At 39.5% G+C, this 15213-nt stretch overlaps 1 protein-coding gene across 1 annotated transcript in view; it reads left to right on the top strand.

The window, feature by feature from the left end:
• RBFOX1 (RNA binding fox-1 homolog 1) overlaps positions 1–15213 on the top strand; it is a 917418-nt gene that overhangs the window by 146463 nt on the left and 755742 nt on the right. Inside the window, 1 exon segment of the mRNA XM_055806591.1 lies at positions 7774–7836. Coding sequence (XP_055662566.1) covers positions 7774–7836 — 63 coding nt within the window.

The raw sequence follows: 15213 nt of genomic DNA, 5'->3' as shown, positions 1-15213 counted from the left end.
TTCTCCTTAATCCTGAATAATTTCCAAAGTTTATTTTTTATTCTTCTTTCATACAGAGTTAGTTTTTAGCTCTAGGTGTTTTATGCATCAGGAATAAAGAAGCGTGTGGCTGTATTTTTGGTGTAGCAGGCTCATATTGTCAAGAATGCTTTTAGGTAGCCACATAAACATAATTCTCATCATTCTGCTTTTACTGCACCCATCTGTGTGTTGTCTGTCCAGATGATGCATGGTTAAAAAAAAAATAATATATATATATGCTTATAATTGAAAGGATCATTGAATGTCACTGTCAGTATTACAGACTTTTTCCCATTTTGAGGTGTGAGTTCTGGAAGGCTGCTGTGTGCAATAACCTCATACTTCTCATGGTACTGCTCAGCCTGTACTTTGGGCAGTTTGGGCAGTACTACCGCAGGTGAAGATGGCACATTTTGACATTGTAGTAGCATGAAAAGAGACTAACAGGTGTTCCAAAAAAGCCTGAGAGATAAATGATATTAGGTCTTGATAAAACCGTGGTCATGATTACAAAAAAATATTTTGACAGCAATTAGTGGTGTTTGTAATGACAGTGGTACTACTCTATTATGAGGAGAGGCTTGGTGGTCTGCAGAGTGCTGACCGATTGATGACTTCTCTTGAAAGCTTGAGAACACTGAAGACTTTACTCGTTGGCTATGTATGCACACAGTCACGATAGCTGATGTAAGGCAGATCTGGTGCATAGCACTGTAAAAATACAATTTGACCAGGTTTTGTTTGGCTTTGTTGTTGTTGTTGTTGGGGGGGGGGGGGGTTTGGTGTGGTTTGTTTTTTTTTTTGGAGTGTGTGTATGTGTGTGTGTGTGTTTTGTTTTGTTTTTTTCCTGAGCTTTTTAAACCTGATTTGAAGTAAAGAAGTCAAACCCACTAAAAACCACAAAGGCAGGACTGAATCTGTCATATGTAGGCTTGGAAAGGAGGGGAATTACATTAAAAGACCACAACTTTTCCAGATTAAACCCTCTAAAATTGTATTTCTATATTGAGGATTTCATTAGTAATTTGTGTGAAGAGGAACTGACTTCTGTTCCTATGCAGAGGGAGGTTGCCTGTGGAGGCCAGGCAGCCACCACTTAGCATAAATACAAGCTGTAGAAAATGCTGATCATATCTTTAGCATCACAACCATTTAGACAGTAAGATATTTTGATTATCAACTTGTGCTTTTTTTAATAATAATTTTGTCAGAGGCTGAGGTTGTTCCTAAAGGGCTCTTTAGTATGGTGCAGGAAACAATTTAAATTTGTATTTCTTTATTGAGCAAGCATTGAATTATGAACCAGAAAGCTCAAATATTGTTAGGAATATAATCAGTGAAGTACATCACAATGCCTTTTTTCTTTTCCTCTTTTACTTTCTCTCCCACGGTCCAGTTGATGTCTTCATGTATTGTTGGGACATTAATCTTGATAATGGCAATGGAATGCTACCTATTTTGAAAAATGGATCTGAAATGAAACACTCAGTGAAGAAGTCAGTAGTGAGGTTTTGATGCCATTTGCTATATCAGCCATGTCTAGTGCCAGATTTCCTACCTTACTTGTGAGTCCGTTTGTCCTTTCCCAGTATTTCTTTTGGTTTCGTAATATTTTTACTGTTACACTTAATACTACAGCTTTTATGCTGAATTTATTTAAACATCTGGATGACCTCTGTCACAGGGGTAACCATTTTGAACTCAGTGGCTTATCTTATATTTTAAAAAAGTGGGTATTTATTTAAATCCTCTGGCAATTTCATCCATCATCTCGGGGTAGGGGGATATACCTTGCAGATGATGCTTTTATCTCAAATGAGATATGGAAATAGAAGCAAAGATAGTTTGAGGATATCACGGTCTCGTTCCATATTGCAGCCTGTACAGTGCTGCTCTGAGGTAGGGCTCAGAGGAGGCAAAAAGAACTTTTTATGCATCTTGTACAATGTTTTTAGAATAATCAATATTTTAACATATCCATAGTATTTTTACCTATAATAATAATAATAATAATGATAATACTGCAGTTAGGAATGTGGTGTTTGTTACAGTCTCCATGGCACAGGTGAGAAACTGTGTGTTTCAGTTAATACGTTAAAGTTCTTAATTCAACATATTAACCGAAGGCCTCTTGCCCTCACATTGCACAGAATACTTGCTAAGGGCATAGCCCTGGCAACAGGGAAGTTATATTACAGAATGCTTTGCCAAAGGTCTAGGACAGAGCTGAAAACAGTTCTCTTCCCACCTTTCAACTGTCTCCCCCCATTTACAGATACAAGCATACAGAATAGAGTATCAACCAGCAGAATGCAGAACACTAACATTTGGCCTCAATATTTCAAGTACGTTCTTGTGGCAAGAACAACTATTCAGTTTCAAATGCCATTTGGACAAGACCCTATTCACATGCACTGTATCTCAGTCTTTGTCCCCCTATCATGAAGAAAACCTCCACGTTTCTTGCATGCAAAATTATGCTTTCTGTACTCCTTGGATTCCAAATGTGTCGGATGCCCATTTACTTTTCATACAAAATTTACTTAATTTTGACAGATCAAACCTCATAGAAAATTATTTTCACAGGACTTTACAGTATTCTTCATTTTATAGCAAATATTTCCTGAATATTATTCTTTGCAGTGAATACCGTATATCCTATATACTTTTCTTGTAGTTCATTGTACTTTTTTTTCCCTTCAGCACAGAGCTTCACTCTTGATGTTATATCAAATGTTTTTCTACACCTTGAGTTTCTTCTGTATCTCCTTCACAGAGTACAGTCTGTGCTCAGTGTGTCATTCTTCCTGAGATTCTTTTTCTTTAGAAAATGGACCCGGGGCATCTTGCTTCCATCCTGCTCTTGTCACATGGACACCATTCCCTGACAGCACCGGGCCACCTTTCCATCGCAGCAGCACCACTCCTAAGAGAAGGGAATCTATGAGAACCTTAACGCAAACCTACCACGAGGCTGGTGATGGTGACTGCGTCAACTGCCAGGTGTAGGCACTGTGATTTCAAACATAGACACGGTAGGGCCTGGTGTCAGCTGGCTGCTCCTGGAGAGCGCCAGGAGCTGAGTCCCTGCCCTTCCCCATGCCCTGCTGGGTCCAAACATGGAGGGCAGAGCCAGGTCCATGGCATTTCCCCACAGGAAACCAGAGTAGAAGACAGATGGGAGAGAAGATGCAGCAGAGGCATAGGGGGTCCACCCAGGAGACAGGTTGCCTACAACCCATCTCCAAGCTTCAGCCAGGGCTGGAGATGGGTGTCCCCAGGGTATGGCTTAGGCCAGGGGCCAAAGCCTGAGAAACAGAACATTTTTTTTCCATTGTGATAAGAAATCCTGTTCTGACAAATATTCATGAGAATGATCAAATTCCAAAAACTCAGCAATAATAAGGTGATGATCAACACTTCTGATTAAATGTAATGGTTAAAAAGTGCAGCTAGAAATGCTTGATAAATAGTTTCAACCTACCTCTTCTGAGGCCAAGCAATGCAGCAGGATTCTCCATCAACGTTGAGTATGCTAGAATAAATATCAAATATAGCTTATCATATTCCAGTTGCATTTCTTTTTTTCTCCTTTCCTCTTTTTTTAAGCTGATGTTCTAAGGATCTCCTTTTAGTGCCTACGAACATCTCCTTTGACAGACAGTACAAATTAAAAGATATGGCTAGGCAAAGGAAACTGGAACCCAAATATGCCCCCTGGGTTTTCATTTACAGTTAGAAGCTACAGACACAATTACTGCTGACAGAAATTCAGAAGCCAGTGGCAGAGTGCATGTGGCAGTAGACTCATGCCAGGCAGTAATTGGGAAGATTATTTTTAATCAGAGCATATCCTACAGCCCAAACATTAGAAATCTCTTGTAAGGCTGACAGGAAATTAAACTGAGACCAAACAAAAAAGCCTCGAAATAGAAGTAATATGGTTAGAAGTCTAATGATGGCAAAACTCACTGCTTGTTGTATTTAGCTGTTATCTAAAGGGAATGACTTGTAACTTGCAGCACAGATATCATTGTTTAATTGCATTTTTAGAACAGAATTAAAATAAAAAATACCAGATTAGATCAATTTTTATGTAGGCTTTTGATAAAGGTGTGAAACAGTAGGCGTTATGTCAGGCTTAGTAATTGTGTATATGTATTACTACTAATTTTTATTACTGCTTTGGGGTTTCTCTGTTTGTTTTAATTGTAATATAATGTTTAAGGGACCTGCTTCTATGGAAAAAATGGTACTCTTGGAACGCCCAGGGATGGTAAGGGCTATCTTTCCCAATGAGCCTGTTTGGGCTGCCTGAGCTGACTGCTCTGAGGGAGGCAAGACCAGAGTATTCTCAGTACTTCGTCTACACGCCTGAAAACACAACTTTGCCATTTGAAGGTGAATCTTAAAGCATCATCTTCTTTGCCAGGCTTCCACATAACACACTTAGTGGGACAACTTCTAGCTGACTCCCAGGTGTTCCCTTTCTCAGGGAAGCAAGCCTGGACGCTGCAGGGCGGGAGCGCTGCGGTGGGTCTGGAGAAGGCTGTTGTTGTTCTTGAATATGCCTGTCACACACAAATCTTGTAATACCAGATGCAAGCAAAATGTCGCTAATTGTATATTCATTTCTGTGTGATAGGAATGCAAAACAAGAGCCTCCTTCATGTCATAAGATATATGACAGTTATAGAAATAAAAATTTACTGTTAAAAATGCATATCTTGTGTTCCTCCACAAGGCTGCTTTTAGCTGTGTGGACAGTCTTAATGACATTTCATCTCAGTACAAAGAATAATAAGGTATAATGTCAAAGTTCGTAGTCAACTAGGTTATCTTGAGGCTTGTAAATAGGATTTTATCAGAGTCTAGGGTTTTTTCCACAAAAAATATTAACATTTTTCAACTGTATTTCCTTCTGCTGCAAGTTGCTTCATATTATCATGTGAATATGACTGGAAAATCTTGCTTGTTGTTTAGATATTGCCTGAGTAGATAACAAATAAAATCTACTTCATAACGTATTTCGGTTTTGCAAAGTGGTCTACACGAGACCTGGAAATCCAGCGATGTGCTCTGTGATAAGTAATGGAACTTGGTCAGGTCCACGTGGTTTGCAAAGCCTGTGGGTGCACTGCGCCAGGAGCTTCCCTTAGGTGGCCTACGCCGCTGCAGGCAAACGGGTACGTGGCTGGATATTCCTTTCACTGGGGAGAAACCTTTACAAACTTTTGTAAAGTTTGTGAACATACCATACCGCTCTTCCTTTTGGCCAGCTATATGGTAAGAAAGTACCATCGGTGGTGGGATGGGTGCAGGACTGCGCGTGGAGTCCCGCTGTCATTTTAGCAGGTGCTGTTGGACCGTTTGCTTTGAGGAAAATCTTTCTTTGCTTGTCATATTCAGATCGCTAAACATTTGAACAAATTTCTGCAGTCAGTAGAGCGTGAAACTTTAATATTTCGATGTGGAGGAAATTAGTAGAGGGATGAAACAGTACTGTAAAATTAGGCAAAATGAGTAATTGCTCACTGGTTAAATATTATAGCCAAGTTAATTGTTTTAGAGGTAACTATTTTTACAGTTTCTCATGTTTTTGCTCTCATTTAATGCGACAGCACTTTGTAAATGATGTATGACAGTATACTCTTGCTTCTTCCTGGAGTTGCATATATTCTTAAAATTCTGTACATCTTATTTCTGTGTGTATTCTGAGTTTCTTCAGTCACTAGAGTTTGAAACTGCCGGATAACTAAGGAACACTAGCAGTAACGGTTGGGAGTATAATGTTTCTAAAATTAATGATTAGTAACATGATGCCAAACAGAAAGTCTGCCAGGATTGAGTGGTCAGATACAAGTCTTTCAGAAAAGGAAAATTAACATATTGTAACCATAATGGGATAGAATTTTAATCACTAGGAAGTCTAAAATTGAGAGTTTGTATTTCAAAAATCACAAGGATTTCAAATTGTGAAACACAAGTACCCCTGATGGAGAAAACCTGAGAGACTCAGTTTTCAATTATTCAATTATTTCAATTATTATTTCAATTATTCAATTCAGTTTTGTTGACCATAAGTAAGTTTCACTGTGGCATGACAAGCTGGTCCTAAATCAGACATAATATTTGAAAATGTACGCTAATTACTTAAAAAATACTTCTCCTTAGAGATTTTTAAGGAACTCTTGATACCATTAATTCACCTTTCTGTTGTGCTCAGAGATATCTTTGATCTCACACAAAGAAACACTACCCAGAAAGGAGAAGATGCAGTAGTTCTAACTTCTAGTTTATGTGCATATGTAGCCTTCCTATGCGAACTGCATTTTCTGTAGTATTTTTACATGTATATGGTCCATTATATTTCATAAGTAGGAAGCAATTTGTGTCTTCAGCTCAGAAAATGATGAACGTGCGGAGTTTTGGCAGTAAGACAGTTGCAGTTACTGCTAGGAGCTTCAGTTGTGAAATTGGATCATACTTTGATAGATGCTTTCCTAGTGATGGTCCCTGCTCTAAGATGACCAAAATGCAAGTGTTTTCTGTTGCTGATTATTACTTTTTCAGATTCTGAACCTGTCAGGGCTTTTTTTATGTGAGATAGGTGGGTTTTTTTGGTGGTGGGTTTGGTTTTTTTTTTTTTGGTTTTGTATTTGGTTGGTTTTTTTTAAATGTGAGGTAGTTGCAGTATTACCATAGTTGCAGTATTACCTGACATGCTTGTAGAACCTGTACCTTTCCGATACTGGTAGTTCTTGTTATTTACCGTCAACTGCATTAGAGACAGCCACTACGATTTATGAATCAGTAATTTTTTGTTTATTTGTTTTATTTAAAATGAAGTCACATATGAGGAATAACATCCTTTGTGAACAAATATTCAGTATATTTACTGTTTGGAATTTTATCTAAGTGGACAAAAAGTATATTAAATTTATCTAGAGAATGCTTTGGTAATACATATACCTAGCTATGTGTTTTCTTTGAAGAGTATTTGGTATCAGAGAGTATATACTACTACGTGCACATGGAAATGAAAAATGCGTATTGGGAGAATCTGTTATGAAAAACATGGCTGAACTTACTGTAACTTCGAAAATTCAATTAATAACTCAGTAAAATATTACATTTCACAAAGCTGCTCACCAATTAGAAAAAGTGGACTGGAATAGAATGTTACCCTATTCTAATTGCCAGCTGTGTGCATGTGTAATATATTTTGGATGACCACTTTTGTTTATGCATTTTATGATCATTTTTCTTCTGAAAAATTGCTTGAAGTTTTCAATCGAAAAATACACAAAAAGTAAATCATGGTTGTGTTTCTATCGAAACAGAAATCTATACTGGGGAAAATTTTAAACTATGGCATAGTAATTGCATGTCTATTTTACTTAAGTTCATAATGCAAACCTAGGATTTAGGATTCAAATAAGTTGCAAACCGCCTGGAAATTTTTACTGTCTATTGAACAATTGATTAATAAACAATAAATCTTTGTTGGTATTTGTGAATCAATAAGCAGATTTTGCTGCTCAGCTTTGTACTACAATAAAAATGTAATTATGACCCAATTATGTATGCAAACCTTCTTGTGAAAGCCCAAATAATGCATTATCAATTTTATATTTTATTACAACACTTTGAGTCTTAAAGCCTACCTTCAGCTGTCCATGGGTGCAGGGCACAAATACAGTCTCCTTTGAGTCTCTCATTTACAGTAAGAATGTGTTTTTCTTTTCTTAGGAAACTACACAGAAGCCCCATGCAAGTGGTGCCTATTGTTTTCATGATCGGAGCCTTCTTTCAGTAAGTGCGCTGATTTTTGTTGTTGTTTGTTTATTGTACTTTCCTTGGAATTTGTCTGAAATCTCTGTTGTGCTGTCACAATGAATGAAGAAATAATTTGGACTTCACAGCTGGCCATGCTGATCACAGGATAACAGACTGCTCAGGGTTGGAAGGGACCTCTGGAGATCTAGTCCAACCCCCCGCTGAAGCGGGATCACCTAGAGCAGGTTGCAGAGTCGTGTCCAGGCAGGTTTGAATGTCTCCAGAGGAGACTCCACAGCCTCTCTGGGCAGCCCGTGCCAGGGCTCTGTCACCCTCAAAGGAAAGAAGTTTTTCTTCATATTGAGATGGAACTGCCCGTGTTGGGGTTTGTGCCCGTTGCCCCTTGTCCCGCCGCGGGGCACCGCTGAAGAGCCTGGCCCCATCCCCTGGGCACTCGCCCTTAAGGTGTTTGTGGGCATTGGGAAGGTCCCCTCAGCCTTCCCTTCTCCAGGTGAAGAGGCCCAGCTCCCTTAGCCTTTCCTCACAAGAGAGATGCTCCAGTTCCCACACCATCTTTGTAGCCCTCCGCTGGCCCCTCTCCAGTAGCTCCCTGTGTGTCATGACCTGGGGAGCTCACCACTGGGCACAGCACTCCAGATGTGACCTCACCAGGGCAGAGCAGAGGGGGAGGATGACTTCCCTCCACCTGCTGGCCACGCTCCTCCTCATGCACCCCAGGACACCACTGGCCTTCTTGGCCACCAGGACACGCTGCTGGCTCATGGGCAGCTCACTGTCCACAAGAACTCCCAGGTCTTTCTTCCATCAGGTCAATCCCCAGTCTGTACTGGTTTGTGGGGTTGTTCCTCCCTAGTTGCAGCATCTCATACTTGTCTTCGTTGAACTTCATGAGGTTCTTCTCCCCACAACTCTCTGGCCTGTGTAGGTCTCAGTGAGTGGCAGTGCAACCTCCCGGTGTATCAGCCACTCCTCCCAGTTTTGTGTCATCAGCAACCTTGCTGAGGGTGCGCTCAGTCCCTTCACCCAGGTCAGTGATGAATAAATTGGAGTAGGACTGGACCCAGCACTGACCCTTGGGGAACACTGCGAGCTACAGCCTCCAGCCAAACCTGCGCCGCTGCGCCGCTGATCACAGCCCTCTGAGCTCTGCCATTCCGCCAGCAGCGGGCCCACATTCCCCTATTCATCCTTTTCTTACTGATGTACTTGAAGAAGCTCTTCTTGTTGTCCTTGACCTCCCTCTCCAGATTTAATTCCAAACAGACCTTAGCCACCTTTGTTGCCTCCCTGCATGCTCTGACAACACTCCTATATTCCTCCGAAGTGGCCTGTCCCTTTTTCCACATCCCGTAAACTTATTCCTCCCGTTTGTGAGAAGCTCCTTTGTCATCCATACAGGTCTCCTGCCCCCTTTGCTTGATTTCTTACTCATGAGGATGCACCTCTCTTGAGCTTGGAGGAAGTATTGCTTGAATATCAGCCAGCTCTCTTGGACCCCCCTACCTTCCAGAGCCCTAAACCATGGGATTCCTCCAAGCAGGTCCTTGAAGAGGCCAAAGTTAGCTCTCCTGAAGGCCAGGATTGCAGTCCTACTTAGTGACCTGCCTCCTCCCCAAAGGATCCTGACATCTCATGGTCACTGCAGCCAAAGCTGCCCCAGTCTTCATATCCCCAGCCAGTCTTTCTGTGTTTGTGAGTAGAAGGTCCAGCATCACACCTCACCTCGCTGGCTCCTCCACCACCTGCATCAAAAAGTTATCAGGGCTCTGCAGGAGCTCCTGGCCTGGCTGTGCCCAGCTGTGTTGCCTTTCCAGCAGGTGTCAGGGTTGTTGACGTCCCCCATGAGAACCAGGGCCTGTGGTCCTGAGGCTGCATCCAGCTGTCTGTAGATGGGCTAATGGACTCCCTCTTCCTGGTCAGTTGGCCTGTAGCAAACACCCACAGTGGTGGCCCCCATGTTGGCCTGCCCCTTAATCCTCACCTGTAAACTCTCGATCTGTTCTGCATCCACCCCAGAGGAGAGGTCGATACATTCCAGTTGCTCCCTCGCATAAAGAGCAGTGCCATCACCTCCTCACTGTCCTGGCTTTCCTAAAAAGTTTGTAGCCATCCACAACAGCATGCTGGCTCACAGGGCTAGTAGACCGTAAGTACAATTAGTCTTCAGTGAACAACAACTTGCTAGTGACATGATTAGAAAATAATCTTCCCCGTTTCTGACCCTTTTACATGTTAGGGTTATGTCACTGTCATATTTATTTTACCTTAGGATGATTCTGTCAAGAAGAAATTACTTTATATATAAATTAGTCACAGACACTTTTTTCCCTTAGGACGGCTATGGATAAATTCATCATGCTTGCCTTTTTAAATGTACCCATAATGTCAGAATAGAGTAATACTGTGAATTAAGCTCCAAAATTTGAAGGACGTGAAAAAGTATTTGTGCTGATTCATTTTTCACTTGTTTCCTTCCTTGAGAAGAGACTTTCACATCCAAACTATTTGCTGCTCTTTCATTCCTGAAATTTATTTTTTCTTGTAAAGTTTTTAGTTTTAACACATTCTTAGAGACCATATTGATTAGGCACTTTTTATTCAGGATATCACTTTCTGTAGTTACTCTGATGAATACAGAAGTATCAGAAAAAGCTGCGTGTATGATTCTTGGTAGGTGTGTATTTGGTACTTCTCAGGTTTTCAGTAATCCTCTGCTTAAAGGAAACTGTGATGCTCTAACACTTTGGATTGGGTAATAAGTATGGCTTGTTCTATATTGGGCCAACTGAAGATATTTACATTTTATATACATTTATACCTGTACTTTTCTTTGTTTTATGTATAGAAAGTAGTCGCACATGTGTATTGACATAATAAGATACTAGATTAATTCTTTTCTTCAAATGTGTTAATATTAGTAGTCCAGTTCTGCCCCAACACACAAAGGTTGGTGTTGTAGAAAAAAATGAGACATACAGTCCTTGTTGGAAATAAGAAGAATTTTACATTTATTCTCCTACACTGAACACAATCATCCTCTTAATGTCTTTGAAAAAAGGATTTCATTATTTCCAAAAGACTGTTTGACTTACTGGACAAAAAAAAAAAAATCCTGTTCATCTTGAGGACAGATTCAAATGAATTCTATAGTGCTCAGCATGCTTGTTGCTTTTTGCTTCTCCTCTGTCATGAACAGTATTTTCTGTCACAGAATAACCTTATAGCTCTTAGCAGAATTTGATGCAATTGAACAGCTTCTGTTAGAAAAATTCTGGAAAAAATTGCAAGAATGAGGTTGGGGTTTCTAACCCATGGGAGACAGCGGTCCCTGGCATAATTACTGTCATGTTTTTAGGAAGCTAACATTGATTTGACTGTGCATATAGTGCTTTAGTTTCTGTAAGTGTAGTTAAAGGAAAAGATATTCATCTTCCTTCAACAAGCTAAAGCCGAGATTTGGGATATATGACAAGTAAGAAGAAAATACTCGTTAGGAATTTGGGGAAGGTTTAGTGCTGCCAAATCTCAATGTGCATAATTGGTTTTATTATTTTCCCTTGTGATCATAACCTAACCAGCACAATGAATATCAATCAATTTCTAGGGCTAAGAGGTCATCTTTTAACCAAGCTCAGACTGAAGTCCAGCATGTTGCCTGGTAACAGCCTATGTAGATGAGTTGGCTCTTAAGTACACCATATGGCTGGGCGTTATGCCCTATTCACCCGTGACATGGTGTACACATGTAGAACATTACTGATTATAAAATGGTTTGTCCCAGTCCCTTATTTAGAAGAAGCATTTTAAAAGAGCAATACCACTCCAACACAGACGTGTTAAGATGATGGAATTGTGCGTAATGAAACAAATATCTCTCACAAGTGTCGAGAACCTCATGTAATAGTCACAGTAAATTTTGTGTTCAGTGGGCTTCAGTTCAATTTAAGTATAATTTCTAGCTATGATTGCTTTATGGTATTTTCCTTTTTCATTTTGATAGATCAATATGTTGAGGTAAGTATAGTTTAAACAGTTTAGAGAGAAATCCTGGATGTTAAAATTCAGTTTTGTAGCCTATGGATTTCTTTGGCATTTGACTGTCTATTAATTGTGTAATAATGTCTACAGTACTCAACCAAAGCTGCAGTGCATTGAGCAAACCCGTAAACAAAGCAATAAAACACAGGTCCAGAAAACAACAACTAAAAATAAACATGACAGGCAAAGGAGAGAGAATTGTTCCAAATATACAAGTGGAAATCGAGCACAAAGAGTGACTGGCAAGCAGTTTGTAGCAGAAATGGGTGTAAACCCTAGAGGAGCAGAGTCCTCACTCATTCCCTTGACTGGAGCATTTTTCCTGTTCTGTTGTCACGAACTTGAATTCATGAAGGTGGGAATGCTGCGGAGTGCAGCACTAGGCAAGAGCACGTGCCATGAGCTCCGTGCTCTGGCTGTCATACGCTGGTTAGAACTGAGAGACAACGAATGGGATCGATCTTCTATGTAATGACCATGATCTGCATGAGTGACATAAAAGATCATTGACTGGTTCCCAGTTCAGAGGGCTGGGCAGCAGGCACATTGTAAACCCCAGTGGATGTAGATGCATATATGCAGATACGCTGTCTATCTCAAAACAGTCTTATCTTCACTTCTGCAGTCTGTCAGTGACACAAAACTAATTGCTGTGCTGTATGTAAAAGGCCTATAAAGCCATTGCAAGGAGGGCATTTAAACCCCTTTTCCCTCTAATTTCAGAGCTGGGTTTTCCTTGGAATTGTAAGCATGTTGAAATATGTAACAGACAAATGGCTTTTATTGCATTGAAAAAACATTATTGGGAATTATGGGTCCTTATTTCCTCTCATTAAACACATCTTTTAAAATTGTTAATACAATAAATCTGTTTTCCAAAACAACATAGTATGCCACAGAGCTATCTGAGTTTAGTATGATCTGGAGATTTCTACCTGAGAGGCATAAACAAAATAATTGTGAAAGAGAGTTATTTTAAAATATCATAATTCTTTTAGAAATAAACCAGTATAACCATTTTGTAATAAATGTATAAGGAAAAAAGACATTAATGATTGTATCCTTATTTATTCATCTCTGTATTATTAATGTAGTCTGAATTATAGTATTAGTCTGGAGAGTTAAGTATTCTTAAAATTGCAGCACTGAATTACTGATATCTGTGAATTACAATAAAAAAGGGTTGAAGAATGGTAGTTAGATAACGTAAATGAAGCAGTAAGTTCTGCTCCATTACTTCATCTGAGCTAGGATGGGGAACTGTTTAGTTGTTAGTATCTGCTCCACTGTCATATTATTCATTGTTGTTTTGCGATATCTTCAACAGTTATTGTAGGAATTCATTATGGACCAGAAGCGGTGAGGCTTTTACACGCTCCCAGTGATAAGCAGGAGAACATTCTCATGGATGTGTTTTCTTCAGCAAAAGCTTAACTAAGGTAGCTAAGCCTGACCTGTGTGTGAATTTTTTTTACTGCTGGTGCAAGGTAAGTCAGGTTTAGGTGGTTGATTTCTAATATTACTTTTCTATTAGTTAGGCACCTGTTTCCTTAGATATGATCTTTTAACTCTTTCCAGCACAGGAGACTAAATATGCTGCCTTGGTTTAGTTTTCTGGGTTTGGTTGGTGTTTGTTTGGTTTTTTGATTTCCATGTTCCAATGTTTATCTTATTTCTTTCCCAAGGGAAGAAAATGTTGTTTTCTTTTATGGAACATCATTAATTTTAAGTTTATATCAGTAAAATCTCTAGCGATCTTAGAGAAAAAGAGCAGGTATGTGGGAGCAGTTTTACATGAATCAAAGTTAATCACTGCTATAGTTTATGATTACCTAAATTGTAACAGGGCAGGGGTGTGTGTTTGTACAAGCTACAAATCAGAGTATCAGTGGTCTACTTCTGATTTTACAGGTGGTTATGCTGGTTGTTTCACATAAATCATGATCTTCCTACATAAATAAAGGAAGACATTGCCCTTGGTTAGATTGTGCTTAATCACTGCTGCACATAATGATATATGTATTTATTTGAGCATCTAAAGAATTTAGAAGTTACTCTCTCAAAGCGCATTCAAGAGCAGAAGGCTTACTGCAACTGCATAGGACATTCTGAAAACAAGAGACAGACCCCTCACACAAGCAATTGATTTGGAAATACTACCCTAGATTATTTTGAACTATAACTCTGTAAGTAAAGTCAGCTTTGTAATTCTTTCTTGGCCGTATACAAATGTACATGTAAAAAAATATCTAAGAGTTCATTCTTTTCTCCTGCCTCTTTCAAGAATGCAGTCAGTATTTCTTTCTGATGGATTCCTCTGTGAACTTTCTAAATCCTCCATCTTTGCAAGTGGTGTTTTGAGTCTACCAAGTAAAAGCTATAGGGGTTGAATATAAATTAACCTTAGGATCTGAATATACTGTATGTAGCAGCCTGTTTTCTGACACTACTTAGATCTTTCCTTCAAAAACATTGCATTGCAGACATTTTCTTATTCAGGCATTATGAAAATTTTCACATGCTTGTAAACACTTAGCCTCCAATACTTCCATTGGCAGTTGAGTGCACTCTGGATATTCTCCAAATTACAGCATTAAGATGTTTTTGATCAAGTTCATTTCCACAGCATTGTGGCATTTAAGAGATATCAAGTCCCAAAATTCCTGTGAGATTAGTGCATGTTATTATCTCTTTATTACAGAAGGAGAAGTCAGAAAATTTAACATCCTGACTGATGTGCCAGGAGAAGTATAGCAGAGCTAGGATTTCAATTCCTATTTTTCAAATCCCAAATCATCGCCTCCATTACTAGGCCATCTTTCCTCCTGCTCTCCCTCTAATCCTGTACCTTTTATTGTTAATGATTTTTACATTTAACAAGTGAAAAAGAACTTAGAATTTCATGCTCTCTCCTGTCTCATAAAAAATTGAAAATTTTCTTCAAGAAAATCATGCAATTATTAGAAAAGTCCTATCAGCCTAGCTCAAAGCTAATTGAAATGTAACAGTCCTCATGATGATCTGGGTCATGTCAAGGATATTAGCATTCTTTAATAAAGATATACACTTGATCCTTTTTTCTTCTTCTTTGAAGAGCTTACAGACTTCTGTAACTTTTTCTGATAATGCTAATTGTGCAAGGAGAAGGTACAGTCATTGCAAGCGCTTGGGTAGTTCTGTATGGCAAATGTTGTTAACTGTAGCATGATATTCTGGGCTTCGGGGTGTGTTAGCAGCCCAGGATTCCTGGAGGATTTATTTCTTTGTTGCTGTGTTACTGCTGCTGTATGTTAGTGTGCTGCTACATCTCCAGCGCAGCTGCTGCTTCAGCACAGCTAGGTTGGGTACGGCTGT

The sequence above is a fragment of the Falco peregrinus genome, chromosome 5 (genome assembly GCF_023634155.1).
Source record: "Falco peregrinus isolate bFalPer1 chromosome 5, bFalPer1.pri, whole genome shotgun sequence".
NCBI lineage: Eukaryota > Metazoa > Chordata > Aves > Falconiformes > Falconidae > Falco > Falco peregrinus.
Note: the sequence above shows the minus strand (reverse complement) of the source record. Positions and strands in the feature narration are given on the sequence as shown.